This window comes from Nannobrachium achirus, assembly GCF_963921795.1.
Source record: "Nannobrachium achirus genome assembly, chromosome: 5".
In the NCBI taxonomy this organism is placed as follows: Eukaryota; Metazoa; Chordata; class Actinopteri; order Myctophiformes; family Myctophidae; genus Nannobrachium; species Nannobrachium achirus.
Window position 1 is genome coordinate 57,565,018 of NC_137814.1, and position 27,773 is coordinate 57,592,790.

A 27,773-nucleotide genomic window follows, 5' to 3' on the forward strand; every position below is an offset into this window, starting at 1 on the left:
CAACTTCTTCCAGTAAGAATACATTTCTTTATAGTTTAGTTTTTTATTGTGTGTGTATACCTAGATAGATAGTTTAGTAATACAATCAGTGTGTGTGTGTGTGTGTGTGTGTGTGTGTGTGTGTGTGTGTGTGTGTGTGTGTGTGACATAATAATCTATCAAATCGATCTCAAATCTGTATCAAATTTGTATCAAAGCAGAGCCTATAGAATTCAATGGCCACGTATATATACATATATACATTTGAAATTATTTAGACTAGTGAAAACAGCCGATCTACAAGCACACAACGCCTCGCTTGTAGATCTGCTGTTTTCACTACTTTTGTGCGACAGCCTTTGCTAAAGAACATACAAATTATACAGAAGCACGTTCATTTAGTATTTTGTATTTATTTCTATCATATACAGGGCCCGTGGAGTCTGACTGGATGGAGGAAGGATGGGAGCCCGATCTGCAACCAGACCAATGACAACGCAGAGGACAGTATGATGGCGGAGATAGCGAGAGTCACTCTAGGGGAGCTGAAGAACTTTCTGGGACTTCTCTTCCTCACAGCTATCGTTCACAAGCCGGAGATTGCCATGCAGTGGTCAAAAAAACATTGCCATGCCGTACTTTCCCAGAACAATGGCAAGGAACAGGTACCAGGCCATTTTGAGGCACCTGAGGTACACACACACACACACACACACACACACACACACACACACACACACACACACACGGTGAACAGTACCATCTTTGACCTTTATTTGTGGTGCCTTTGACTCCTGAATGTTGGCTTGTTGAATGCCTTTTTTTGAGAATACAGTACAGTACAGTACTGACTTTTATATTATTTTATTTATTCTTTACTTGCTGCACATTTATTTTATTTTACTTTTATCCAGTTATATTTTATTTTTGTGAAGTCATATTTGTGATTTCTTTTTTTTTGGAAATATTTGTAAATATTGTTGAACATAAATATGTTCATGCTGGATGTGTGAGGTACTCACCAGGGTTAGGGTTCGATGTTGCCATAAAATAAAAGGTTGACATCGCTTTTCTGACTTTTTGTCTTCCTGACCTTCTAGACCAGGTAAAAACACAGTGAATTCACAGTGCATAGTTCTATCAAAATGTAAGGCAATTTCTACCTTCTGAGTCATTTCATACTTTTTCACTTTGCCCCCTTGAAACTAGACGATGGTACAATATTTTTTTAACTTTTTTTGCACATAATGAAAGTAGGCATGTCATTCTTTCTGTCAAGGGTACTTGTGTTCCGTTACCATTTACCAATTTGTTGCTATGGCTTCCTAAAGTTTTTTTTCTTTGAACTCAAATATCTCAGAATCTAGATTTCTGAGGTTATTGACTGGTTTGCGCAGTGCGCACTCTCGAGCACCTATCTCCAAAACCGCTCACCGAAATCACTCCAAAATTTTTTTGGTAAAAAAAAAAATCCTCTTTTACCAAACCTCCCATTTTTGTTCCGATGTGAATATCGGATCATTTCCAATTTATTCCCTGGAATTGGGGCAGAAATGAATGGGACCTAATGGTGGCACTGGTAAGGGACGGGGGGCAGGGGGGGCTGGCACTCAAAGTGTTAATGTGAAAAAAGAACAGGAAAACTAATGATAATATATATATATATTTAATATTAAAAAAATGTTGCCAAAAAGCATCCCTGGGCCTTGCAGGGTTAAGTAGAGTACTTGAATAAATGTTCTTAGTAGTGACTTTCCACCACTGATTATGACATGAATAAGAGCGGTTTGGTTCATTCTCGGTCTCTCCCTCATTTCACGGTGGCTGGGCCGTCAGACATTTGCTGTTTATTCCTATTATCAAAACTCAGACAATTTCATTACGCTGACAGAAAAAAAGTCTCTGAAGCACTAAAGAGCACGCTTGAACTCAGATGAAAAAGAGTTTTGGGTGACGGGAGATAATCCTTCTAGATGCTATTCTAAAAGCAATTATATGACAACTTTTGTTACAAGTTACTTTGGCAGATTTGGATTATTATTACAAAACATGCAATAACCAATTAAGTCCTGCTTTATACGTTGTCTATTCGAAAACAGACAATCCACAAGCTCACAATGAAGATCGAAAAAAGATGATCTACAAGCCCGCAATCTATTCGAAAAAAAAAAGAAAGACGATGAACAATGAACATAGGTATCTTGAAAACTTTAAAAAAATATCGTATATATTTACATTTGGTTTACATTATAAACAAATCTGAATATGTCTATCACCACTGGCTTGAACCCATGTGAGAGGGAAAAAAATAATAAATAAAAAAGTTTGAAAACTCAGAGTTTGGGGGAGATGTTGCAGATGTCCTTACCAGAGGTGACAGATACTATTCTAAAGGCATTTAAATCTTTCCAACTGGATGAAATGATTGCATTGATCAAATCTACTGTCAGCCATTATCAGTTATTTTCCTTTCTCTTGGCTTTGGGACACGAGATAATTGCAGCCGTTTGGAGGCAGAGCTGAAAAGGCAGACTCGGAAAACAACACAATCTGTTCAAGAATTCATGGTTTGATGAAAGAGCTGTCCAAGGTCAGATGAGATTGCTCAATTCAAAAAACATTGTCCGTTCTAAAACATTTCTCATGCACGGTGGGTGCACGCTCAAAGAAAGAAAGAGACAGGAGAGGTGTTAGTGAAGTCGACAATTGATCAGGGAAAAAAAAAAAAATACCAGGTATATCAACATTATTTCGTTATAGAATACAGATGCATGCGTTGCACCGTGTGAACAAGATGAGGAGGATTAAGGATTAAACTTTTCTTCATGAGAGAACATGCTAACATTGCCGAACCAAAAGTGGAAAGGTAGGCTAATCTCACTCTCTCTACTACTCGGCTATAATAACACATGGTACGGTCACCGCGGTGGCGGAGTGGCGCCACCTGGAGGCGTTTTTTTTATTTATTTATTTTCCTTCACTCACTTTTTAGGGCTTCGGGCTTAAAATTATGAAACTAGTTAGGGTCGGGCCGAGCCTCGGGCCTGCCCCGTCGGGCCCAGTTAGGGCTGGGCCTTAATTTTCAGGCCCGTTGAGAACTCTAACTCCTACTGAAGGAATAAAATGGGTCAGCCCAGTGAGAGAGTTGATAATCATCAGTGTAGAATCACACTCATCCCACCGTTTCCGATCAGCTAGCACGCTTGGGGAATAGCGCTAATACAGGGAAATTAATTGCTGCTAATTTCTTACTATGCACTGTGTGGGCGGATTGAGAATGGCTCCATTAGCCAATGAGAAGAAGACAAACAACAGTAACGTGTGTTAAGTGTCCCATTAGATGCAAGCGGACAGCCGAGCTGGGGAATCACATGTCGAGTAGCAGCGCGACAAAATGAGAAATTAGCTTTGCTAACGCAGTTGTGAATGGAAAATGGAAATCAACAGAGTAACGCTTAATGACTGTATGTTTGAACAGTTATCAGAACAATCACTGTACAGTACAGAATGAATAATCAAAACCACAATTTGAATTGCTCCTTTAAAACCGCTCTGAAAAGTCACTTACAGCCTGTAAGTGACTTGTAAGGGACACAGGACTGACTGTGAATGAACTTGGTGTGGCAATGAGCAACAGAGACCAGTGGAAGCAGCCTGTGTCAAAGATCTAGAGGGCACTCGAATGATGATGATGATGATGATGATGATGATGATGATGATGATGAGGATGATGATGATGATGATGATGATGATGATGATGAAGATAACATTACAAACTAGAAATACTGTTCCTACGAAACAGTGTGGGCTCGCATGGAACACCATGTATGGGCAGAAAGATCTAGCCTTTGGCTGCTCCTCATTGGCCTTTGTACTGTCTGTCATTCAGTCAACATACTGGTCTCGAGGCCAGTCAACATACTGGTCTCGAGGCCACGTGTTTGTTGTTGTTATTTATATCAGGTCGCACTTGTTGGCGGTGATGTCACCAAGAACGCTGCTCCTCATTGGCTAAGGGCCCTGCCTTTGTACTGTCGGTAATTCTTTTGAGGAGAATAAACTCGACCTATAAAGATTTGGTATAACATACTGGTCTCGCCTTTGAGCAAGCCCACAATATGAAAAGGACAAGTAGTACTGACTAAAGCCAATAAGACCAGATATCGGTACTGTCGGGCAGAAATCTCATATCGTCGTAATATTTCAACATAAATCAATGCCCTACTTTATTACACAAGAGTGTTGCAGAAAAGCAGTTAAAATAGCACACGGTGCATTGCGATGAAATGCGAGTTGCTTTTGTCACATTGCTAAGCCAATCATTTTGATGGAAATGGAAAGTTGTTAAGACCTTTGAATTAAAAAAAAAAGTAATCAACAAGGATTTACTATCCCACCCCGATTGGGTTCCCAAACCTGACGTGGCGGAAACTATAAAAAGGGCTCCGAGGAGCCCTTTTCATAGTTTATCTCAAGCCTACAGTATAACCTGGGCCCATAGCAGTGGTTGGCAGCTGGAGGATGTCGTTATTTTTACACAGTCCAAAGCATATGCTATGTTACAGCAAGTCCAAATAGAGATGTTTTTTCTTTCTCCATACGTATTGCTTATTATACTTTTATCCGTGTAGAGTGAATATAGCTTGCATGATCAAGGAGTGGAGCGTCTGCACAGCAGACAGGCAAATCGGACCTTGTGATGTGCTTCAGTCTTGCGTTTCCGTGGCTGTCTTGGGTGGAAAGACGAAGGTGGTGCCCATAAATTCCTTAATCCTTGTGTGCTTTGTTGCAAATGAGACCCAATGGCTTTGCATCGATGCAACCAGGCGGGATGAACAAATAACTTTGCTGCCTTTTACTCTTCAAATGCCCTCGTGTTCAGCATCAAATTTCCTCTTCGTAATTTCAGACGGAGCCATTTTGTCTCACTAATTAGCTCAAGCAAGAACTCTCATAGCAGGGAGAACCACTCAAATACCAAGCTCATGGCAGTTCAGCCAATAAGAATGGTTTAAACCCCAAATAAATATAAAAGAAAGAATATAGAACCTTAACTAAAATATAAAAGAATAATAGAATCCGAGAAGATGATGAAGTAGACGTTCCTTGCAGCATTTATTTAGGCAGGCATCACAGCATAGTCCAAGATAGCATAGAGCATAAAAAACAAAAATGCAGGGTACAGTGGAGACTGCCAAAAAGGCCTGACCACCTCGCGGTGACAGCAGGCTACTACTGAGTAAGTTTCCAACATAATGAATACATTGACTTAATACTGTATAGGTCCATAGAGATGGACCATCCTAAAAGTGACACCTGATAGACAGCTGTCATCTGACTCAAGCAATGACAGGAAATCACATATCAACGCTTAAAGTTATACCATGTAACTTTTTTTTATAAAACAAATCTTAAAATTGCCCTAACTGTTAAATCGCTAAAGTTTTAGAACCCCCACTCCATTAATTTCAGCTTCTAAAGCCTTCTCTTTATATGTTTTCTACTTAGCCGTGACAGGGGCGGGATTTCCCGGCAAAATTACGTAATCTGCATCATCTGTATACGTTGTGTATACGTTGGCCAATCATATCGCGGATCATAAACACATGGTACACTACCGGCCAATCACAGGCGTATCTGCCGTATCTTCAGGAAGTAGCTTCCCTCAGCTACAGTGTTTACCATGGTGAAGGATTCTTAACCTCTTAATCCCCAAATCCTGGCCCGAAAATTACGTTCTACCCCTCCAACGGATTCGTATCGTCGCGGTGGTTTGCGGCGCCGCTCCGGTGGTCTGCGGCGGTGGTCCGCGACGACTCCGGGCGTAAAACGGCCGAAAAAAAGCAATACCGCTACTGACCACTAGTTTAGCAACTTACACAGTATAGCTTTAACATCAAAGAACAGGAAGAAGTCCACACACACCAGAAGGCCTGATTGATCATCGCTCTTCCAATATATACTGTAGGTGCGACCTCACAACACCTTTAGGCTGCCAGACCCACAGCTGGCCGAGAGATAATATGCAAGCAAACATTGATACAGCATTGTAGGGTACATTAAAACAAACTAAAATACAAACATGTTTAACACAAAAGCATATCATACATTTCTATTCTATCATCAGCAATGAGCTTGTATATCTGCAATACGATGGGGTATAAATCATGCACCCCTGTAACGACGTCCCAGCCCTAATTCCCACCTGATGTTGTGTGGGAGTCCCGACTGCTCCAGATCGTACTCAATAACTGCTAGTTTGCATAACGTCTTGAGACTAGGACTCAAGTCCAAGATGTCTAACGGGTCGTTATGGCCTAAAGAAGAACTCCCTGTATAGTTGGTGTCATTGGAAGAGTATCGGACAAAGACTATACGTTCTCCCACCTTGAAACAGCACTTCCTTTGAATGGAACTTGAACACAGGCCTTTCCCTTTGGGCTGAAGCAACTTCCAGGAGAAGGTATCTGGGTTGAATTTCCACAGATCGTCTAAGTCCCTCCACCAATCATCTGGGCCCCCACACCTAGCAAACCCACCAAATATGTACAGTTCTCCATTGTAAGCAAAGGCTGAATGACCCCAGCGTCCTTTTGGAAGAAGCTGTGCTGAAGGCGTGCTCAACCAGCAGTTGGTCTGCATGTCAAGCACTCTGATGTCGTTGTTTGTCTCTTCATACGATATACCGTTTCTAAAGCCACCATTTCTAAAGCCACCGTTTCTAAAGCCACCAAATACGAACATATTTGTCCCGATGATGGTGGCAGAGTGAGCTCCTGAGGCAAGTCCCGGAGTGCCTCTAGTGTCAATTAAAGACCAGACCATTGTGTTGGTGTCCAATTTATACAAGTCATTCATGAACCCAGTCAGCTCGTTGTATCCTCCATAGACATACATGACCTTCTCCAAGACACAGGCTGAGTGCTTCCATCTCCCCTCTGGAACTGTCACAGAAAACCTGGGCTTGAACCATCTGTGGGTGTCAACATCCAATGCATAAAGCACATTGCAGTATTCCCAATTCATACCGGTACGTCCCCCCCAGAGGTAGGTTATATTTCCGATCAGCACAACTGTGTGGCCACGACGAAAGGAGGGAACCTCTGGGTTCAATTCTCTTCCAATTGTCACTGTGGACAACGTCATCCAGCGCAATGACACCGTGTTGATGATTTTCACCTCAATCTGATCCCATCCAGAGCGCCAACCAAATGAATACAGCTTTTCCCCGACTGCAACAACAACGCTTACAGCTATGTCCATTGGTCCTTCCAGATGCTCGACCCATCGCAACATTTCACACATAGGCAAAGCAAGACAACTAATTCCTCTGCAAAAGAAGTGAGATACGTTTCATGATCTACCACTTATATGGTATAGTACTGAATAAACGTCTCTGTGAAGCTTGGCCAATCCATGAGGACCGATGTTTTAGGTCAGCCAATCAGGAAAACAGATGCCTGTTGATCTTCCTAAAATGGTGAATTGATCTGGCATCTTTCGCAGGTCATGACATTATTGGCTTAGAAATGCGACCAAAACGCATAAATCGCCACCAAGTCAAGGCTTTGTGGGGCATATAATACATTTTAAAAAATAGTTTTTTGTAAACAACTAAAATGCTGTGTTCAAAGTAACTCCAACCCGAACACTATACATCTAGTCTAGTCTAAACCTTTTTTCAATGCAAAGTAAACGTCTAATCGTCTAGTCTTTAATCAATGAAAATGAAAAAAATACTCTCTGATCTCTCTTTTGGATCTCTTTTTGGATCCTGAAAAGTTTGGGAAACACTTATTTAGTGAGAAGGGCACATTTGTTACAAAACTATTTAAAGAAAAAAAAAATGGGACAGAGCCTTAATCAGCATTAAGAGTAGTTTTTTTGAGGATCTGTACTTTTAAAGTACATTTTAAACGCTCTACTTTTACTCTTACTTTTGAGTAATTTAAATAGTAAATACTTGTACTTTGTTACTTTCAGTAATGAGTAAGAGTAATTTAAATTCAGTAAATAAGTAAAGTAAATTCAGGTTTTTGGCATACTGTAGCTAAGAGAGCAATATGGGACTGCTGGTTTCCAGCAGGTGGCAGTAGTGCAGGATTATGTTTGCAAGCTGCCCTTAAAACCAAGGGAGGAGAAGAAGAAGAAGCTAAAACAAAATTAAGGCAAGGCTAACGTGAGAACTGACTGGGAGAAAATGAATTAATCTGACAATGATTCTCCTGATATGGTCAAACTTCCTGACAGTGGAACTATAGCTCATCTGACAAAGAAGAAGGAGAAAGACAAAGGTGCTCTACAGACGGGCAGGGGCTCCCGCTTAGATCTGCGGGGAACGCACCGCGGTGATACACAAACACACTCGCTCAGCGAGTAAACGCTGCGTGGTGTTTCACAAAGATGAACACAATCCATCTCTCGCCACCCGCCTGCACATGCACAAACGAGCACGCTAGCGGGGATTTTCATGGGACTGCGCCCGCTCGCCTTGCTGCCAAACTATTTAATGCAGCGTATGATGTGCCTTCCCCCGATGGTAGAGATATCTGCTTGCATGTTCTCATGATTTAATTAATGTAAAAAAAAATAAAAAAAAATTACACCCAATGTGAAGTGAGTGGTGGTCGTGCTTGCATAACGTCTTCAGACTAGGATTTGAGTCTAGGATGTACAGGGTATGCTACACACACACACGTTTTGCTATGGCAATTCGCTGAGGAAAAAGGCTACAGACATACGACATATGACATCACTAGACAAACATGATGCTACATACACACATTTTACTATGGCAAAACGCTGAGGAAAAAGGCTACGGACACACGCACAGCCACTCTTAGGAGCAGTTTACCACCGCTCGAAGTCGATTTTCGATTCCGATTTAGATTTTTTGGTAAAAGAATAATACATTGTTTCAACTATGTTGTTTTCATTTAAAAAAATGCAAGGACATGATTTTTTTTTTATTATTGTTTTATTTAAAAAATATATATATAGCCAAATAGCAAAATCTAATGTGGTGAGCCCTGCCCAGTCTGACGTGCGCTGCACGTGCATCAAAGAAATTACACATCAGAGATAAAGTAGTATTAATTTGTTGTCGGACCTTGTCATCCTGCTTTAGGAGGACCGGGCTGTGCACTTTTTGCCCCGTGCAAGGCTCCAATGAGTAAGAATTAAGCTAATTAAAGTGAAAATCGATTTTACGATTTCTTATTTTTTAAATCGTCCAAAGGAAAAAATCCCGATTTCGATTAAAAATCGAAAATCGGAAAACCCTACTCAAAGAGTAGTTTTTGAAGCGGTGAAAAACGCTTCCAATGAGTGGCTTTGTGTGTCCCACGCCCATATATGGTCATTTCAGTCCAGAATGAACGGGTTTTTTCAAAAACAAAATGTGTGTTTAATGTCCATATATGGTCATCTCAGTCCTGAATGAACAGGTTTTTTCAAAAACACAATGTATGTCACCTCATGTCCATATATGGTCACTCCAATCCAGAATGAACAGGTTTTTTCTGTCCCGTACGTCCAGAATATCAGTCCAGAATGAATAGGCTTTTTCAAAAAGCAAAATGTGTGTCCCATGTCCATATATGGCCATTTCAGTTCAGAATGAACAGGTTTTATCTGTCCCGTACGTCCGTCCGTCCGTACGTCCGTCCGTACGTACGTACGTACGTACGTACGTATGTGTGTAGTGTCCGTCCCGGTCTGATGATTGGATACTTTGAGGATTGGTCAAGCTTCACATGACAATTCGGCCCTCCAGATAAAATCATTAATTCATTCAGAATATAAAGAATGTATAGATCACAGAGTTCATAACTCTAGAACATATAGAATAAATGTTCACCGCTTCACTTCGAACCGAGGTTTGGTTTTTACTCTTACTTTTGAGTAACTTTCTGGACTAGTACTTTTACTCTTACTTTGTGCTTCACGAAAGTAACAATACTCTTACTTTGAGTAGGATTTTTCAGTACTCTTTCCACCTCTATCGATGACAACTGTGAAGGAAGTAAGGAAGTGGCCCAATTTCACACCAATACATCCTCTGTGTATAGAGCCTATTAGAGATACAGTAGCATGTTTCTGTGCATAGAGCCTATTGGAGATGGCAGGTTTCTGTGCATAGAGCCTATTGGAGATAGCAGGTTTCTGTGCAGCCTATTAGAGATAGCAGGTTTCTGTGTAGCCTATTAGAGATAGCAGGTTTCTGTGCAGCCTATTAGAGATAGCAGGTTTCTGTGTAGCCTATTAGAGATAGCAGGTTTCTGTGCAGCCTATTAGAGATAGCAGGTTTCTGTGCAGCCTATTAGAGATAGCAGGTTTCTGTGCAGCCTATTAGAGATAGCAGGTTTCTGTGCAGCCTATTAGAGATAGCAGGTTTCTGTGCAGCCTTTTAGAGATAGCAGGTTTCTGTGCAGCCTATTAGAGATAGCAGGTTTCTGTGCAGCCTATTGGAAATAGCAGGTTTCTCGCTGACAGCGGCGTTATGCACAGTGGTGGAAAAATTACAAAAATGAAATACACTGAAATCTACTTGAGTAAACGTATGAAAGTATTCGCATCAAAATGCACTTAAAGTACCAAAAATCAAACCTCGGTTCAAAGTGAAGCGGTGAATTTTTATTCTATGTGTTCTAGAGTTATGAAATCTGTGTTCTAGATCTATACTTTCTGTGTTCTAGGTCTATACTTTCTATGTGCTTTAGTTCTATACTTTTATGGATTCTGAATGAATGAATGATTTTGTCTGGAGGGCCAAATTGTCATGTGAAGCTTGACCAATCCTCAATTCTGCATGCACGGGACATGTACGGGACATGTACGGGACAGACATTCTCACTCCTTGAGAATCTATGGGAATCCTAAAAAAAAACAGGTGCGGGACATATACGGGACAGACATTCTCACTCCTTAGAAGCGGCTTTCACCGCTTCAAAAATAAACGTGCGAAATGTTTGAAAATAGCCGATCTACAAGCTCGCGACACGTTTGTGAGGCTATTTTCAATAGGGCTAAAGTGGTTAATGTATGTTTTATAATATTATCATTTATATCTGCAAAGTAATTAGTAACAAAGTTAGTTGTCAAATACATTTAGTGATGTAATGGTACAATATTTGGATCCCAGATGTAGTGGAATAGAAGTAAAAGTGTTGGAAATTGGAAATACTCAAGTAAAGTACGAAAACCTCAAAATTCCACTGAAGCACAGTACTGTAAGTAAATGTACTTAGTTACTTTACATCACATCGTTATGCGGGGAAACAGTGGCACCTTGTTGACTGTACCAGAGACCACAGGGGAGACGCCTGTGCTCTGAATACTGATTGGTGTTTTGAATTTAAAACCACTGTCACTTTGGACTGTTATTCTGCTCGCTGAAATGGCTGCAACGGCACAATGTCACCGATTAAATTCAACTAATTATCAGCGTTTAAGGCGCGCGTGACCAAACGAGGGCATCAGCCAATCATCGACGTTTAACGCGGCGCATGGGTAATGAGGGTGAGCGGGTACAGCGGTGAACTGCCACTGGAGGGGTTGCGGGTTTGATTCCCCTCCGCGAGCACATTCACAGTCTTACAGTTATACTGGACACACGCACGCACGCACACACGCAAGCACGCACACACATACAGTCCTCCTTCAGTGCTAGTGTGTCCTACAGTGCAGCGCAGTGTACTAGTGTCATGCCATATGCCGTAACTTTCTCGCACAAAACATTTGATAGACATGTCGGGAGACATAAGGGCGAGCATCTCTTCTAGACGCTCCTCATAGTTATCGCAGGGAGGCCACAGTACGTGCGATCAGAATGTTTATTTTTATGTTTTGCATGGAAATGTCAGGTAAATAGTGGAACTCTAGCATCCCTAATATGGGGGAAACATACACCGAAAGATAGCAGATCTACATGATGTACAAGTACAACACCTGTATGTGAAGCTAGAACGTACAATGATGCTGGTATAGACAATGAGGCTGGTATGGACATGACGCTGGTATGGACACACAAAAAAAAAAAAAGAAATCGTCTTAGTGTAAATCAGGCTCAATTTTGTTAAAAAAATCACACCCGTGTGAACATGGTGTGAACTGAGCGGGGCAGCTTGTGTCGTGCATATCTCCTTGTATGGATCGCTATGTTCGTGACATCAGCTTTGGTGATGTCGGTCTCCGTACTTTCTATGACGTTAGTCTCGTGTGAGCTGTTGGTACTGCGTACATATACGGACAGAGGGACCTACACACTCAGTCAAACGTAGGAGCGGTTTGCCCCGCTCTAAAATTAACAAAGAATTAACAACATTTTCTTATGTGAATTGTTGGAGAAAAAAAAAAAAAAAAAAAACATTTATTTTCATTTTTAATATAATTTACACAGGGCCCTCCAGGCGTCGGGCCCTGGCACTTAAGCACAGGTTAGTCCAATGATTAATCCGGGCCTGCAGTAAATAATAATACAATGGCATCCCTGGTCTATCTTGAGGCTATACAATTCTACCCCCTCACTCCCCCACCCCTACTAAGCTGTCCAGTTTGATGTAAAATCTGTTATATGGCATTCAATGGAGTCCTATAGTGTTGGGCTTTAGCCTACGTTTTAAACCTGATATTGGACAAGGGGCGCTGGTCAGAACAAAAGGTTGAGGACAAATCACTTGAGCCGTCTACTTAAACTGGAACTGAGCTCTGTATTTGGACAGCTTTTTTACACCAAATATCTTCACCAAAAAACAGTTGATCTCAATGCTACATGCTCACAATGCGGAACACAAGTACATTCCCCCCCCCCCATTTCCTGAAAAGTTAAAGCAGGACATGTAAAAAGAAATGGACTTATACGGGCTGATCCACCTGACAGCGGTAATATCACAGCGACAGTATATTGATGGACGACCACTTTTCAAAGACAAACACTATATTCACTGTGTCGTGCACGCCCACACACACACACACACACACACACACACACACACACACACACACACACACACACACACACACACACACACACACACACACACACACACACACACACACACACACACACACACGCTCCTTTGTCTCCCCCCCCCCCCCCCCATCTTCAATATTTTTCCTCTTTGTGATGAAAATTGCAGCTGGAACAGTGAACAGTGAACAATGGCCGACAGACAAAGGCTGTCCTCTGAAAACCTTTCATCTGTACCTTCATGAATATTCCCATTTAGATCTGTTCGCCTCTTCCTCTTTTTTCTTTTTTTCTTTTCTTCTTTTTTTTTGAAGCAGGCACCTGGGCGGACGGCTCGTTAGAGCGAACAGCGCACTGTAAACATTATGCGATCACAATGAGAGCCACTGCACTGCTATAAGAACATAGTGGCCATTTTGTTCCACAATAAGCCCTTCACTCATATCAAAGCAACACTGTCACTGCTATGACTCGGGAGGGTTGGGGGTAGTGTGTGTGTGTATTAGCACACGCACGCACACGCACGAACGCACGCACGCGCACGCACGCACGCACGCACGCACGCACGCACGCACGCACGCACGCACGCACGCACGCACGCACGCACGCACACACGCACGCACGCGCACACGCACACGCACACACACACACACTATATACTGTATACACACATCACTTGTGGGGACATTACATAGACTTCCATTCATTTTTATGCAAGTCCTGTGGCCTTACCCTAACCCTTGTGGGGACCTACTACTATTTTGTCCCCACACTGTCAGAGGTCCCCTGCAGGTGACTGTGTGAACATGCGTTTAGTCCCCATAAGTCCCCCCACACACACACACACACGTTACGGTGTATTTTAGGTACCAGTGAGGTACCGGAGTGCTTGTTTTGTAGTTCACCTTGTGGGCAGTCCCCCGGAATGAGGCACCGCTGCTCGCACCTCACGCCCAAAAACGAGCGCTCCTGGTCTCAATCTCACTGAATCTCAAAAACACTGTGACGTGTATATATATATATATATATATATATATATATATATATATATATATATGAATATTATGCACACTACATTTCTTACACACACACATACGCAGCCATACACACACGCGCGCAGCCTCCACCGCTCAGTTCACACAGGCGTGATTTTCACCGCAATGTGAAGTGAGTTTGAAAAAAAGAGGCTCGCAGAAACTCGTGGTAGCGGCAAAGATGAATAGTGAAAGAACTACAGTGCAACTAAAACAGGCGCTTCTCGATCGCGTCACACCCGGTCTCGCTCAGATCCCGCTGCCGCTCATTGGTTTGAACCGTCTAAAAAATGCCTGAAAAACCCATCGCGTTTGGCTTGAAAAAAACATTTATACAGTAGATGGAGTTACGACAGTTTTCGTACCCGACAGCAAGAATATACAAAACAGGAATACGTGGCAAAAATAGCATATTGTCAATATTCTACAGGTACACCAACATTACACACGGTTCACTGCACACACACACACGCACGCACGCACGCACGCACACACAATAAAGGCGATCAATTGATCATAATTGGCACCTGCTTGCAGCCAGTATTGATCTGCCACAATACCCCCCCCCCCCCCCACACACACACACACACACACAAACACACGTACGTACTCTCTCTCTCTCTCTCTCTCTCTCTCTCTGTCCTTCCATCCATCCTTCCCATATTTTCACCCTAGACACTGTTTTCACCATCCTCCTCCTGTAACTATTTTTTCCACTCATCTCTCTCTCTCTCTCTCTCTCTCTCTCTCTCTCTCTCTCTCCCTCTCCCATGATAAGTGTGTTGACTCTCGCCCCTCGATCGATAGCAGAGCTGAGACATTCAGCACTCTATTTACCTCCCAGATGGAGAGAGAGAGGGAGAGAGAGATGGAGAGATAGAGAGAGAGAGGGAGAGAGAGAGAGAGAGAGAGAGAAATGAATAGCGCTTGATTTGTGTTGATTTGAGACACATTCTTATGCAATCAAGATGAGTCTAAAATAATCACACCTGCAGCTACATGTGTGATGCGTGTATTTAGTTACTTACAGAATATGTTGTTTGTTGCACACAAAAGAGGCAAAAACTAACCTGATTTGCGTCAGATGGTGGCAGTAGTGCGTAGGCTACCGCCCTAGATGTAAGGCAGAGCGTTACGCATTGCTGCAACTATCTGGCGCAGTCAGGTTAGGCAAAAACAGCTGATCTACAAACTCGCATCGCAAGTTTGTATATCCACTTGTAGAGACTGGATGTCGGCCGTTCACCCTCCTCTAGCGCTCCACTTCTGGTCGCGCGCATCTTTGTTTACATCCCTAACATTCCCAAGGTATTTTAGGAGGTAGGGAAACACGTGACCACCGGGCATGCGTCATGACCGGCCATGACGCTCACCATGGGTGCCAAAGCTCGCACCGCAAGTGCGATGAAATACATGTCAGTGAATGGAGCTTAGCTAGACCAGCTCATGAACAAACACTATTTATGAACGACTAAGACCATTGTCATATAATTGGTTCGGGAATATAAGAGAAGACATATCACAGGTATTTTTTACAGTCACTTGCTTTTTGATGTGCACAGTACATAATTAAATATTAATAATAACAGTAAATAATAATAGTTTCTGCCTCAGAAGCATCGCAGAATTTGGTTGCCAGACGGGAAACGGTGGACCGCACTCACGATACTTGGCGCGTTCAGAAACACACTTTGTGCTCTTTAGATACCTCTATAAAATGACACAGTGCGCACATCGAAAATCAACACTAGAATTTTTTTTGTGATACGCCTTCTTGAGTGTTTTATAAAGGTCTCAGTTGTTCAGAAATAGTGTTTGTTCATGAGCTGGTCCACAGGCTTCCACTGACTCCAGTGGATTCTACCGAACTTCCGGCTGCAGTTTGGCACCCATGGTGCAACGAATCTGCCGGTTGGATATGTGAGATAGCGAAAATCACGTTGGCGTCTTTTCCTCCAATGTCCCTTGAACATTCTTAAACGCTACATGTTGTAACCGGAGATGCCGACAGATTCAGCTGCTGGGGCTCTGAATCTGTCTTGACACTGCATGATTGGCTGGTCAGTGCAGTAGCACGTGATTGGCTGTTCAGTGCGGCAGCATGTGATTGGCTGTTCAGTGCGGTATTGGTGGTACTCACGTCAGTGACTCCCGCCTCCAGGATGCTGACTTTGGCTTCTTTCTCCAGCGCTGCCTTCTGACGCACTGCAAGCACACAAACAACCACACTTAGACCTTCTGACAATTTACAATTTAGGCATTTAGCAGACACTCTTGATCCAAAGCGACTCACAATAAGAAAGGTAATAAATACACCAATACGATACATCAATACAATAAGAAAGGTAATACAAATACATCAATACGTCAACATCAGTACATCAAATGCATAGAAATATCACTTTGGACAAAAAAATAACGTAGGTAGTCGGAGCACCTAGTCAGTAAAAAAGCTTTATATAAAAACCTAAGAGATGTTTTATGAGATACATGAAGTGGTTCCTGTTTAAATAAGCCACAAAGCTTACTAGGATCTCCTTTTAGTTGACCTTGTACCAGTGATTTGTGCTGTCGTGAAACTGTACTTTTTCCTATAGCAAACTGCTAATAAACTCTTCAATCAATCAAAGCACGTAGAACCCATACGGTTGAGAGGAGTCCCTCAGGGCTCTGTACCAGTGTGATTTGAGGTTTTAACATTTCCCACGCCTGGAGTGCCGTGGGGCCGTCAACACTGGTAACCATAGCAAGCTGAGGGAAAAGACACAGTTTCCCAAGATGCATTGTGTAATAATGTAGTCAGGATGTTCTATCGCTCGTTCACTTCTATTCATCATGGCTGCAGAAAAATGGATATACAATATATCTGATTATTTTCACATAACGCACGTTTGGTTAAAATAGAAAAAAACAAACCTTTTCTATGGACCATAACTTATGCATGGATCAACATGGTTGTATTTTTTCTTCTACGGGTGAAAGAAAAGACTTTCGTCTCACATGTACACATGCTGTGTACATGGAAAAAAAAAACTATAGGAAAAAGCCTTGGCAGTAATCTACATTAGTTATGGCAAAACTCAAAGTGTTAAAAGCAAATATTAAAATATTAAAGTGAATCATGTAACGAACAGGGAGCCCAGTGTAGGAAGGGAAGATGTGAGACGTTGTGATCTTATCCATCGGACCAGTACTCTATTCCAGTGGTCCTCAACCTTTGGGTTATTTTGGGGGGTCCCTGGATGTTAAGCGTATGGGTTAACATTGTTTTCTCACTTAAGATTAAACAGAACAACATACAGTGTAAGTGTATCAGTAAGTGTAATCAGCGCAAAAGTTATGACCACATGAATTCCTAATTACTCTGAGGCTGACAAGCATAATCTATTACAATATGTTCAGATTTCATCACGTACAGGGCGCCCGCTGGCCTAGCGGTCAGGGAGCATACCACACATATATATATATAGGCTCTGGTGCCTTTTTTTTTTTCTATAATTTTTATCCCACAATTTTGTAACCCATTTTTTCACCCAGTGCTAATTGCCTATGTAATCCTGGGCTCTGCTCTCCCTCTGCCGCGCCAAGGGAGACAACGGACTGACCTCATGCTTCCTTCTATGCATGAGGAGTCCAAGTTGCTTCTTTTCACCTGACAGTGGAGATTTCCCTGGTTTGGACATAGCGCGTGGAAGGAACACGTTATTCCAACCAGTTCCTTTCCCCTCCATCAGGCGCCCCGGCTGGCCAGGGGGAGGCATTATTGAGACCAGGATTACGTGCATGTTTTTGTGAGGGTATCAACCCTAGGAGACACGGGGAGAACATGCAAACTCCACACAGAAAGGCTCTGGTGCCTGACCCAAGTGTCTCGGGTTAGAATCCCAATCCCGGCACACTTTGCTGCGGGTCATTCCCCTTCTCTCTCCCTGTTTCCTGTCTACCTACTGTACTAGTAAGATGCCCTAAACTAAGGGTGCTGAAACAACAGAGACTGACACAATATGTTCCATATATGGGCATTCCCAGGCGTGACTGACTGACTGACTGACTGACTGACACACATGAGCTGCAGGTTTTCATGGTAAACAGTCGCAACTATCAATAAAGGCAAGCAATCCCCCGAAATATCTTTAAAAAAAAGAAAAGATTTCATCACGCACATTCAGGTTTCATTACATGCATTCCGATTGCATCACTTGTACTCTGATTTCAAGTGGGTTAATAAAATGTCCCTCTGCATGTATTCTTTTCTCCTTTACTTTTTCCTTCTCTTTTTTCTTGAACAAACGGACACCAGGCATTCTCTGCACCAGGGACGTGCAGAGAATGTAAAGAGGCAGGGGCTGAAATGTCTAAAAGGGCCTTTTGGTGAAAATATTGAAAATAGCAAAGCTCAAAGCTCACAACGCGTCGCAGCTTGGAGGTTGGCTATTTTCAGTACTTGATACCACACTTAACTAAGCATAACAAAGGCATTACTGGAGATGTGGCATACGGCATATATTTCTACACAGAGAGGGCAATGCTTTCAGCATTCAAGTTCAGGAGAGTTTGGACAAGGCAATTCTCTTGAATGCTGCCTTCAGGTATGGCATGGAAAGGGGGCATTTTCATTTCTTTCACCATAGTAAAAACTGCATTCATGGTGTGGAGAGGGCACTTTTTTTGCAGACGGATAAAAGGGCAGGGGCTCAAGCCCCCTGCACGTGCCTGCTCTGCACACAGTCTCCTGCCCCACAACGCTCCATCACCTCACCACAGAGCCTATCGCCTCTCAAACACATTTGGAGCAACGGACACAAAAGAACGACAAGAGAAGAAGGATGGAGAGAGAGAGCGAAGGAGGGAGGGAGGGAGGGAGGGTGCATGTGTGTGTGTGTGTGTGTGTGTGTGTGTGTGTGTGTGTGTGTGTGTGTGTGTGTGTGTGTGTGTGTGTGTGTGTGTGTGTGCGTGCGTGCACTAGTGTGCGTGCGTGGTGCGTGCGTGCTTGCACTGTCTTTATTTTTTCCCTCCAAAACACACACGCGCACGGAGGCGCGCTTCATTTGTCACTCGGGCCGTCCCAGAGTTTTTGCTTTATGTTAACTCAATGTATCACAGACGCCTGGAGCGAGGGGGGGAGGGGGGGGCTCCCAAATTCATTCATTTTTCAACAATGACAAAAGGGGACAGGGTGTGTGTGCGCGTGTGTGTGTGTGCGCCTGCGTGTGTGCGTCTGAGTGTGTGCTTGCACACTGTATAGATCAGATGGATTGGGTTCTTTTTTATACAGCACACATGCACTTGCCTGTGCACGCACGCACGCACGCACGCACGCACGCACGCACGTTCATTCATTTAATTGTCAGGAACGGTGGGCCCTCATTTGGGTTCATTTTCAGTGATGACAAGATTATACATCAATAATAACACAGGGGCTGAGACAGTTAATCAGACTAATCCATTCAATCGATAATAAATGCGATAATAGATTATCATTTAATAATCCATGATCAATGCCTGTTTTGGGCACGTCTTACAAAAAGCTTAAAAGCTTCCAAGAGAAACAATGCTAATGACAAACAAACAAACGATGAAAAGAACAAATCTGAAAGCTTGTGAGCTTTGGTTATCTTTCAGTATTTTTCCACAAAAATGAAGTATAAAATGATCAACAGTTGCTAGCTGCCCGATAATACAAAATAAATAGTAAATACCAAAACATACATACACAATGCATGTCATGAAATCTGTTAAAACAGTTACATACTGAGGCAGGGAGGATTGTAATCATTTAAATTCTTAGGCCCCGGACACACATTTAAAGCATGTGCTCAATGCTTTACCTGGGGGGAGGCGGGGGGTAAAGCAGCGTCCAATTCATTCCCTCTAAGTCACGTTTTGAAGAGGCAAGCATGCTCTAAGCTTTCCTTAAGGCTGTCCTTAAGCCACAGAGCAAGTTGCCTCTTCAAAACACATGAATTGGATGCTGCTTTACCCCCGCCTCCCCCAAGGTAAAGCATAAAGCATTTGCTTTAAATGTGTGTCTGGGGCCTAGGCCTTAACTTTACCTTAATGTAGGTTTTGTAATAATTATCAAAATCAACTAAGTAACTTAGTAACTCAAGTTTTCAAATAAATGTAGTGGAGTAAAAGTACAATAATTGGATCCAAGATGTACTGGAGTAAAGCATTGGAAATTGGAAATACTCAAGTAAAGTACAAATAACTCAAAAGTGTACTTAAATCGGGTGCCATGACCCAATAAAAAAAATCAGGTATTATGATTAAACTAGGAGGAAGATTGTGTACAGAAAGTGTTGAAATTATGAAACTTTCTATGTGGCCACACCAACAAGTTCATTAAGTATGCCAGGTTGTCAGGTGGGTGGTGACCCAGCTGGAGTTAGCCACACCCACAGTGTTGGGTGTAAGGTAAAAGGGGAGGGGACGATTTTATGATGTCATTAAATCAGTGTTTTTTGATCGGGCCTTTTGAGGCTTTCAGCTTTCAGGAAGAAACCAAAAATACACAGGGAAGCCACATTTGCATATTATAACCACACCTGACCTGGGAGTCTATTAGAGTAATGTTAACTCCATAGACACATACAAAACAGAAAAAAGTACAAAAGTATGGCACCAGCTCTTTAAGTACAGTATATTAGTTACTTTCCACCACTGGATACTTGTCAGGTCTTCACATATATATATAGTAATACAAGTGCACACACAAGCGCACACACGCAGGCACACACACACACACACACACACACACACACACACACACACACACACACACACACACACACACACACACACACACACACACACACACACACACACACACACACACACACACATACCGGTATGAGTGGTTTATGAGGACTTTTTCATCGTCACAAGTTTTTTTATGCATTATGGGGTCCCACCTTTCCCGCTGTCCTAGAGAGATGCCAGAAAGATAAAAATGGTTCCCCAAAAATCAGGAACATTTCTGTCTATTCAAGATTCAATAATTGTCAAAGAAACTCGAGATATTCAAATTCAAATGAAGTCAGACATTTTAAGGATTATGAGGACGGGGCGGGACAAAGGCGGAGAAGGCGTTTCCTAGCACAAAGGTGGTTAATGAAGACCTCCCTTGTTTATTGGGACATTACCCATACACACACACACAATTATGGCAAAACCCTTGCATATGAGGACCACACTGGTTTAACTGGACATTACTCAGTCAAAATCTGCTTCTTCTATGATGCCACTGAAAGGGCATAATATTTCTCAGTGACCAGGTCTCTTGGAATAACCCTGAATTATTGATTGATATTGTCATCATTTATCTCAATTCCTTTTTTGATAATGTCATTGAAACAAAGGGAGTTAGAATTTACCCCAATAACAAACCATAGGTTAATAAAAAAATCAAATATAGCCTACACCAGAAGAAAATAGCATTTCTGGAGGGAGGCCAGCAAAACGTGAGAGATCTAGAGAAGGAAATAAGTTGCATGATTAAGAAAAGGAAAACAGACTATAAAGACAAAGTTAGGGAGAAACTGTGGAATGGCAATGCAAAGGATGCTTGAAGGGGACTTAAAGCTATGATGGGTAGTAAACAAAAAGCAGTCCCTCAATGCGATGACCCTGTAAACCTTTCAAACGATCTGAATATTTTCCATTCTAGATTTGACAAACATGCCTTCAGTAATGAAAGTCACTCTGTTTGTGCAGGGATGACACCTGCCCCTGTGATATTAAAGGAACAGGATGTAATTTCAATCTTTCAGTAGGTCAATCCTCACAAATTTCCCGGGCCAGATGGGCTCAAGGGAAGGGTGCTGAAAGAATGGCTCCCAAATGGGACCCATATTTACCCAGCTATTTCAGATGTTCCTCAATATCAGCTTTGTCCCCCAGGCTTGGAAAACGGCAACGGTTTTATCTCCTCTCTTATTCTCCCTATACACAATGAATGAGTTGAAAAAAACAACTAATTAAGAATTCTCCTTGGTTGCCCGTCTGAAGGATGTTTCCAGTCCCTCCTACACCTTGCTACCTGGTTTGAGGGCAGTTTCCTTGACCTTAATGTCACTAAGGAGCTGTGTTTGGGAGGTGGGACAGGAGCAGAGGGCTCAGGGTCCATCTTCAGCCCTGCTATCATGAGTGAGGAGGAAGTGGAGCAAAGTCACTGACTTTAAGTTTCTGGGAACAGAGAAAACTGCCCCTAAATTTAGAATTAGGGTTAGCCATCTAGGGGTTGCTCAGAAACGAAACGCACATCCACACGTTCATCTCCACGAGTAGATCAATAATAACGTGGTATAAGTCAAAGACGATGCGTCACCAGACCTTGGTTCTGAGATATGTTGTAGAGCTCTCCAAGACGAACGTTTGGATGTCTTGTTTGTCTTCCTACAACCTTTCTTCCCCGGGATCTCCAATTTAACCAAGGGTCATAGAGTCTATAACCGTTACAGCACATTGAATGGCAGGCTGGAGAAAGCTATCTCCTCACAGGAGTGTCCGTGTGGGATGACCCTTATACTGGTGTGTTCAGCTCACCGAGACGAACATGTGGGTGTGTGTAACTCCTCTGAACGAAACTTCTGTATGGATGAAAACTGCCCCTACATTTAGAATTAGGGTTAGCCCTCTAGGGGTTGCTCAGAAATGAAACGCACATCCATGCGTTCGTCTCCGTGAGCAGATCAATAATCTTTTTTCCGTTTGTCCTTACGCCCCCTAGAACCCGAGCTATCCCTTCTAGAAGGGTTAGAAATCAACCAAAGCATTTTTACGCGACGGGACCAACTTCATTGGACTCTGCGTCAAAAAGCAAGTCAGAATAAGTGTCTTTTATCTGAAGAAACTGGAGCCTGTCTGGTTTAACTGTACACTACTCATATACACATACACAGATACTCAGATACACACACACACACAATCATGGCAAACCCCTGCTTATGAGGACCCAACTGGTTTAACTGGACCCTAGAAACCTAGAATACACATACACAGATACTCAGATACACACACACAATCATGGCAAACCCCTTGCTTATGAGGACCAAACTGTTTTAACTGGACCCTAGGGTTAGCTATTTGGTGTTATAAGTCAAAGACGATGCGACATCAGACCTTGGTTCTGAGATATGTTGTAGAGCTCTCCGAGACGAACGTTTGGATGTCTTGTTTGTCTTCCTACGACCTTTCTTCCCCGGGATCTCAGATTTGACCAAGGGTCATAGAGTCTATAACCGTTACAGCACATTGAATGGCAGGCTGGAGAAAGCTATCTCCTCACAGGAGTGTCCGTGTGGGATGACCCTTATACTGGTGTGTTCAGCTCACCGAGACGAACATGTGGGTGTGTGTAACTCCTCTGAACGACACTCCTGTACGGATGAAAACTGCCCCTACATTTAGAATTAGGGTTAGCCCTCTAGGGGTTGCTCAGAAATGAAACGCACATCCATGCGTTCGTCTCCGTGAGCAGATCAATAATCTTTTTTCCGTTTGTCCTTACGCCCCCTAGAACCCGAGCTATCCCTTCTAGAAGGGTTAGAAATCGACCAAAGCATTTTTACGCGACGGGACCAACTTCATTGGACTCTGCGTCAAAAAGCAAGTCAGAATAAGTGTCTTTTATCTGAAGAAACTGGAGCCTGTCTGGTTTAACTGTACACTACTCATATACACATACACAGATACTCAGATACACACACACACAATCATGGCAAACCCCTGCTTATGAGGACCCAACTGGTTTAACTGGACCCTAGAAACCTAGAATACACATACACAGATACTCAGATACACACACACAATCATGGCAAACCCCTTGCTTATGAGGACCAAACTGTTTTAACTGGACCCTAGGGTTAGCTATTTGGTGTTATAAGTCAAAGACGATGCGACATCAGACCTTGGTTCTGAGATATGTTGTAGAGCTCTCCGAGACGAACGTTTGGATGTCTTGTTTGTCTTCCTACGACCTTTCTTCCCCGGGATCTCAGATTTGACCAAGGGTCATAGAGTCTATAACCGTTACAGCACATTGAATGGCAGGCTGGAGAAAGCTATCTCCTCACAGGAGTGTCCGTGTGGGATGACCCTTATACTGGTGTGTTCAGCTCACCGAGACGAACATGTGGGTGTGTGTAACTCCTCTGAACGACACTCCTGTACGGATGAAAACTGCCCCTACATTTAGAATTAGGGTTAGCCCTCTAGGGGTTGCTCAGAAATGAAACGCACATCCATGCGTTCGTCTCCGTGAGCAGATCAATAATCTTTTTTCCGTTTGTCCTTACGCCCCCTAGAACCCGAGCTATCCCTTCTAGAAGGGTTAGAAATCGACCAAAGCATTTTTACGCGACGGGACCAACTTCATTGGACTCTGCGTCAAAAAGCAAGTCAGAATAAGTGTCTTTTATCTGAAGAAACTGGAGCCTGTCTGGTTTAACTGTACACTACTCATATACACATACACAGATACTCAGATACACACACACACAATCATGGCAAACCCCTGCTTATGAGGACCCAACTGGTTTAACTGGACCCTAGAAACCTAGAATACACATACACAGATACTCAGATACACACACACAATCATGGCAAACCCCTTGCTTATGAGGACCAAACTGTTTTAACTGGACCCTAGGGTTAGCTATTTGGTGTTATAAGTCAAAGACGATGCGACATCAGACCTTGGTTCTGAGATATGTTGTAGAGCTCTCCGAGACGAACGTTTGGATGTCTTGTTTGTCTTCCTACGACCTTTCTTCCCCGGGATCTCAGATTTGACCAAGGGTCATAGAGTCTATAACCGTTACAGCACATTGAATGGCAGGCTGGAGAAAGCTATCTCCTCACAGGAGTGTCCGTGTGGGATGACCCTTATACTGGTGTGTTCAGCTCACCGAGACGAACATGTGGGTGTGTGTAACTCCTCTGAACGACACTCCTGTACGGATGAAAACTGCCCCTACATTTAGAATTAGGGTTAGCCCTCTAGGGGTTGCTCAGAAATGAAACGCACATCCATGCGTTCGTCTCCGTGAGCAGATCAATAATCTTTTTTCCGTTTGTCCTTACGCCCCCTAGAACCCGAGCTATCCCTTCTAGAAGGGTTAGAAATCGACCAAAGCATTTTTACGCGACGGGACCAACTTCATTGGACTCTGCGTCAAAAAGCAAGTCAGAATAAGTGTCTTTTATCTGAAGAAACTGGAGCCTGTCTGGTTTAACTGGACACTACTCATATACACATACACAGATACTCAGATACACACACACACAATCATGGCAAACCCCTTGCTTATGAGGACCCAACTGGTTTAACTGGACCCTAGAAACCTAGAATACACATACACAGATACTCAGATACACACACACAATCATGGCAAACCCCTTGCTTATGAGGACCAAACTGTTTTAACTGGACCCTAGGGTTAGCTATTTGGTGCTATAAGTCAAAGACGATGCGACATCAGACCTTGGTTCTGAGATATGTTGTAGAGCTCTCCGAGATGAACGTTTGGGTGTCTTGTTTGTCTTCCTACGACCTTTCTTCCCGGGATCTCCAATTTGACCAAGGGTCATAGAGTCTATAACCGTTACGGGTCCGCATCAGAGTTCCGACGGTCCGGTATTCCGACACTAAAACTATAACCCTAACTCTACCCCCAACCCTAAACCTAACCTCAGTAAACCTTACCTCAGTAACTAACCTGCCGACGCTAAGTAACTAACCTGCCTTACGCTAAGTAACTAACCTGCCTTACGCTAAGTAACTAACCTGCCGACGCTAAGTAACTAACCTGCCGACCATGTCGGAACAGCGGATAGTCGGGATAGTGAGCGCTTCCCAACCGTTACAGCACATTGAATGGCAGGCTGGAGAAAGCTATCTCCTCACAGGAGTGTCCGTGTGGGATGACCCTTATACTGGTGTGTTCAGCTCACGAGACGAACCTAATTTCCCCATCCAGACCCAGCTCTAAGACAGTGAAGTTTGGTAGCAGATTCCGTTGGGGCAGACGTTCAGGTGTTACAAGCAACAAAGCTGAAGGTGTTAAGCTCAAACCACACTAATGATTCGCCATGCATGTGTACAAATGGAACCAACTGCGCCCTTACAGGTCTGTAACTCTGAATGTGTACAAATCAAACCAAATGGACCCTTACAGGTCTGTAACTCTGAGAGTGTACAAAAGGAACGAAATGGACCCTACCTATGACTGTCCTAGTGGACTCCTAATGTGCCATAATAAATGAGTGTCATACATATTCTGAAGACAACATGGAGACTGACATTCAGTACTTGTGTCTTATGATCAAAATATTATATTATAATATAATGTAAAAGTGAAGAATTTCCCATAGACCTGACCAATGTACACATTCGTCCGTGTACGGACATATTGATGACCCCTGCTCCTGAGGCATTTGACAATGTGGAGCAGCATCTCATATATTTGAGAAATTTAAATTCACTAATAAAGTCAGTTTTGGAACCAAAAGCTAGACATTATTAAAAAAACATATTTGTGAATGCCACAGTGCTAAATATACTGTACCTTGGAAAATACATTTTGAATCACATTTACACTCCTGGCAATACAAAATGTAAATCTAGGAAAGACAAACCTTTTTTGTAGTAAAAGACAGTCACCATATAATGACTGAAATGAATAGCCTGTAGTGTTTAATTTGTAAATGATTAGGTGCTGGAGCACATGAGCCAGATTATATACATAGCCTATATCTTCATTCAAATATTAATTGTCTATAAAGGTCCAATATGAGCAGCGTGCGGCAAACAAATGCATGTTGGAAATACTGGTACCCCAGATACAGGAAACAGACATTACAATATTATCGTCTCAAAAAGTGTTTTACTAAAAAGATTGACATCCAAAACTCAAGATAAGACACCAAATACACCCTTCAGTATTTAACACCATTTGACCAAGACCGCACAGCTTTAAAACATAAATACTTTGCTCTTGATCTTGAAAATGTTCCACTACAGTAAATCCATGAAGCACAACTTTTAATATAAGATGTAGGAGAGTATTGGGACCAACACAAATGATCACATTACTACGGTATTGCAATTTATTTTGGTTTGGGCCTTTTTTTTCTTCTTTTGCTTGGATTGACTGGCCTGAAAAAAAGAAGAAGAAGAAAAAAAAACAAACTATCCACTAACATGAGAACAACTTCTTTCCAGAGGCCATCAGACTGCTAAACTCTGCCAAACAAGGAGAACTTTGAGACAACGTGCAATAGATCATGTGCAACAAAGACCTTGTATTACAGTACATGTTAATAATTAACACTGAATGTTTAACCTTTATGTAGTATTTGTAAATGGTTTCCATAAGACCTTACATTCCATTCCTCTCATGTCCTGGAATCACAATAATCCTTGAATCAGTTATGAGAAACACTGGTATTATTGATTCACACACAGACACAAAGACCTTAAACCAGTAAGGAACGTCCACGTCACAAAATAAAAAAATGTAAGGATAACTATATTGGTTGTAAGTATCCACACCCTAAAAAATTGTTTACAATTTTCTTGCCTCAGTGGAACAAATATATATATATATATATATATATATATATATATATATATATATATATATATATATATATATGTTACAGTATGTTCAAGAAACCAGTAAAAGTTGTCAAGGAGCACTCGTTTTGACGTTCACCACACACTAATCACCACCAGATGGCGACGTCAGCCACTGCTCTGCCATTCACCAGAGTGTATATAAGAGAGT

General features: G+C 42.5%; 1 protein-coding gene across 1 annotated transcript in view; it reads right to left on the minus strand.

Moving 5' to 3' along the window:
- Positions 1 to 27,773, minus strand: part of LOC308285211 (receptor-type tyrosine-protein phosphatase N2-like) — a gene marked incomplete at both ends in the record, with an annotated part of 322,852 nt that overhangs the window by 120,696 nt on the left and 174,383 nt on the right. The window contains one exon of the mRNA XM_080725929.1: positions 16,124 to 16,188. Coding sequence (XP_080582055.1) covers positions 16,124 to 16,188 — 65 coding nt within the window. The remainder of the gene's footprint in view (positions 1 to 16,123; positions 16,189 to 27,773) is intronic.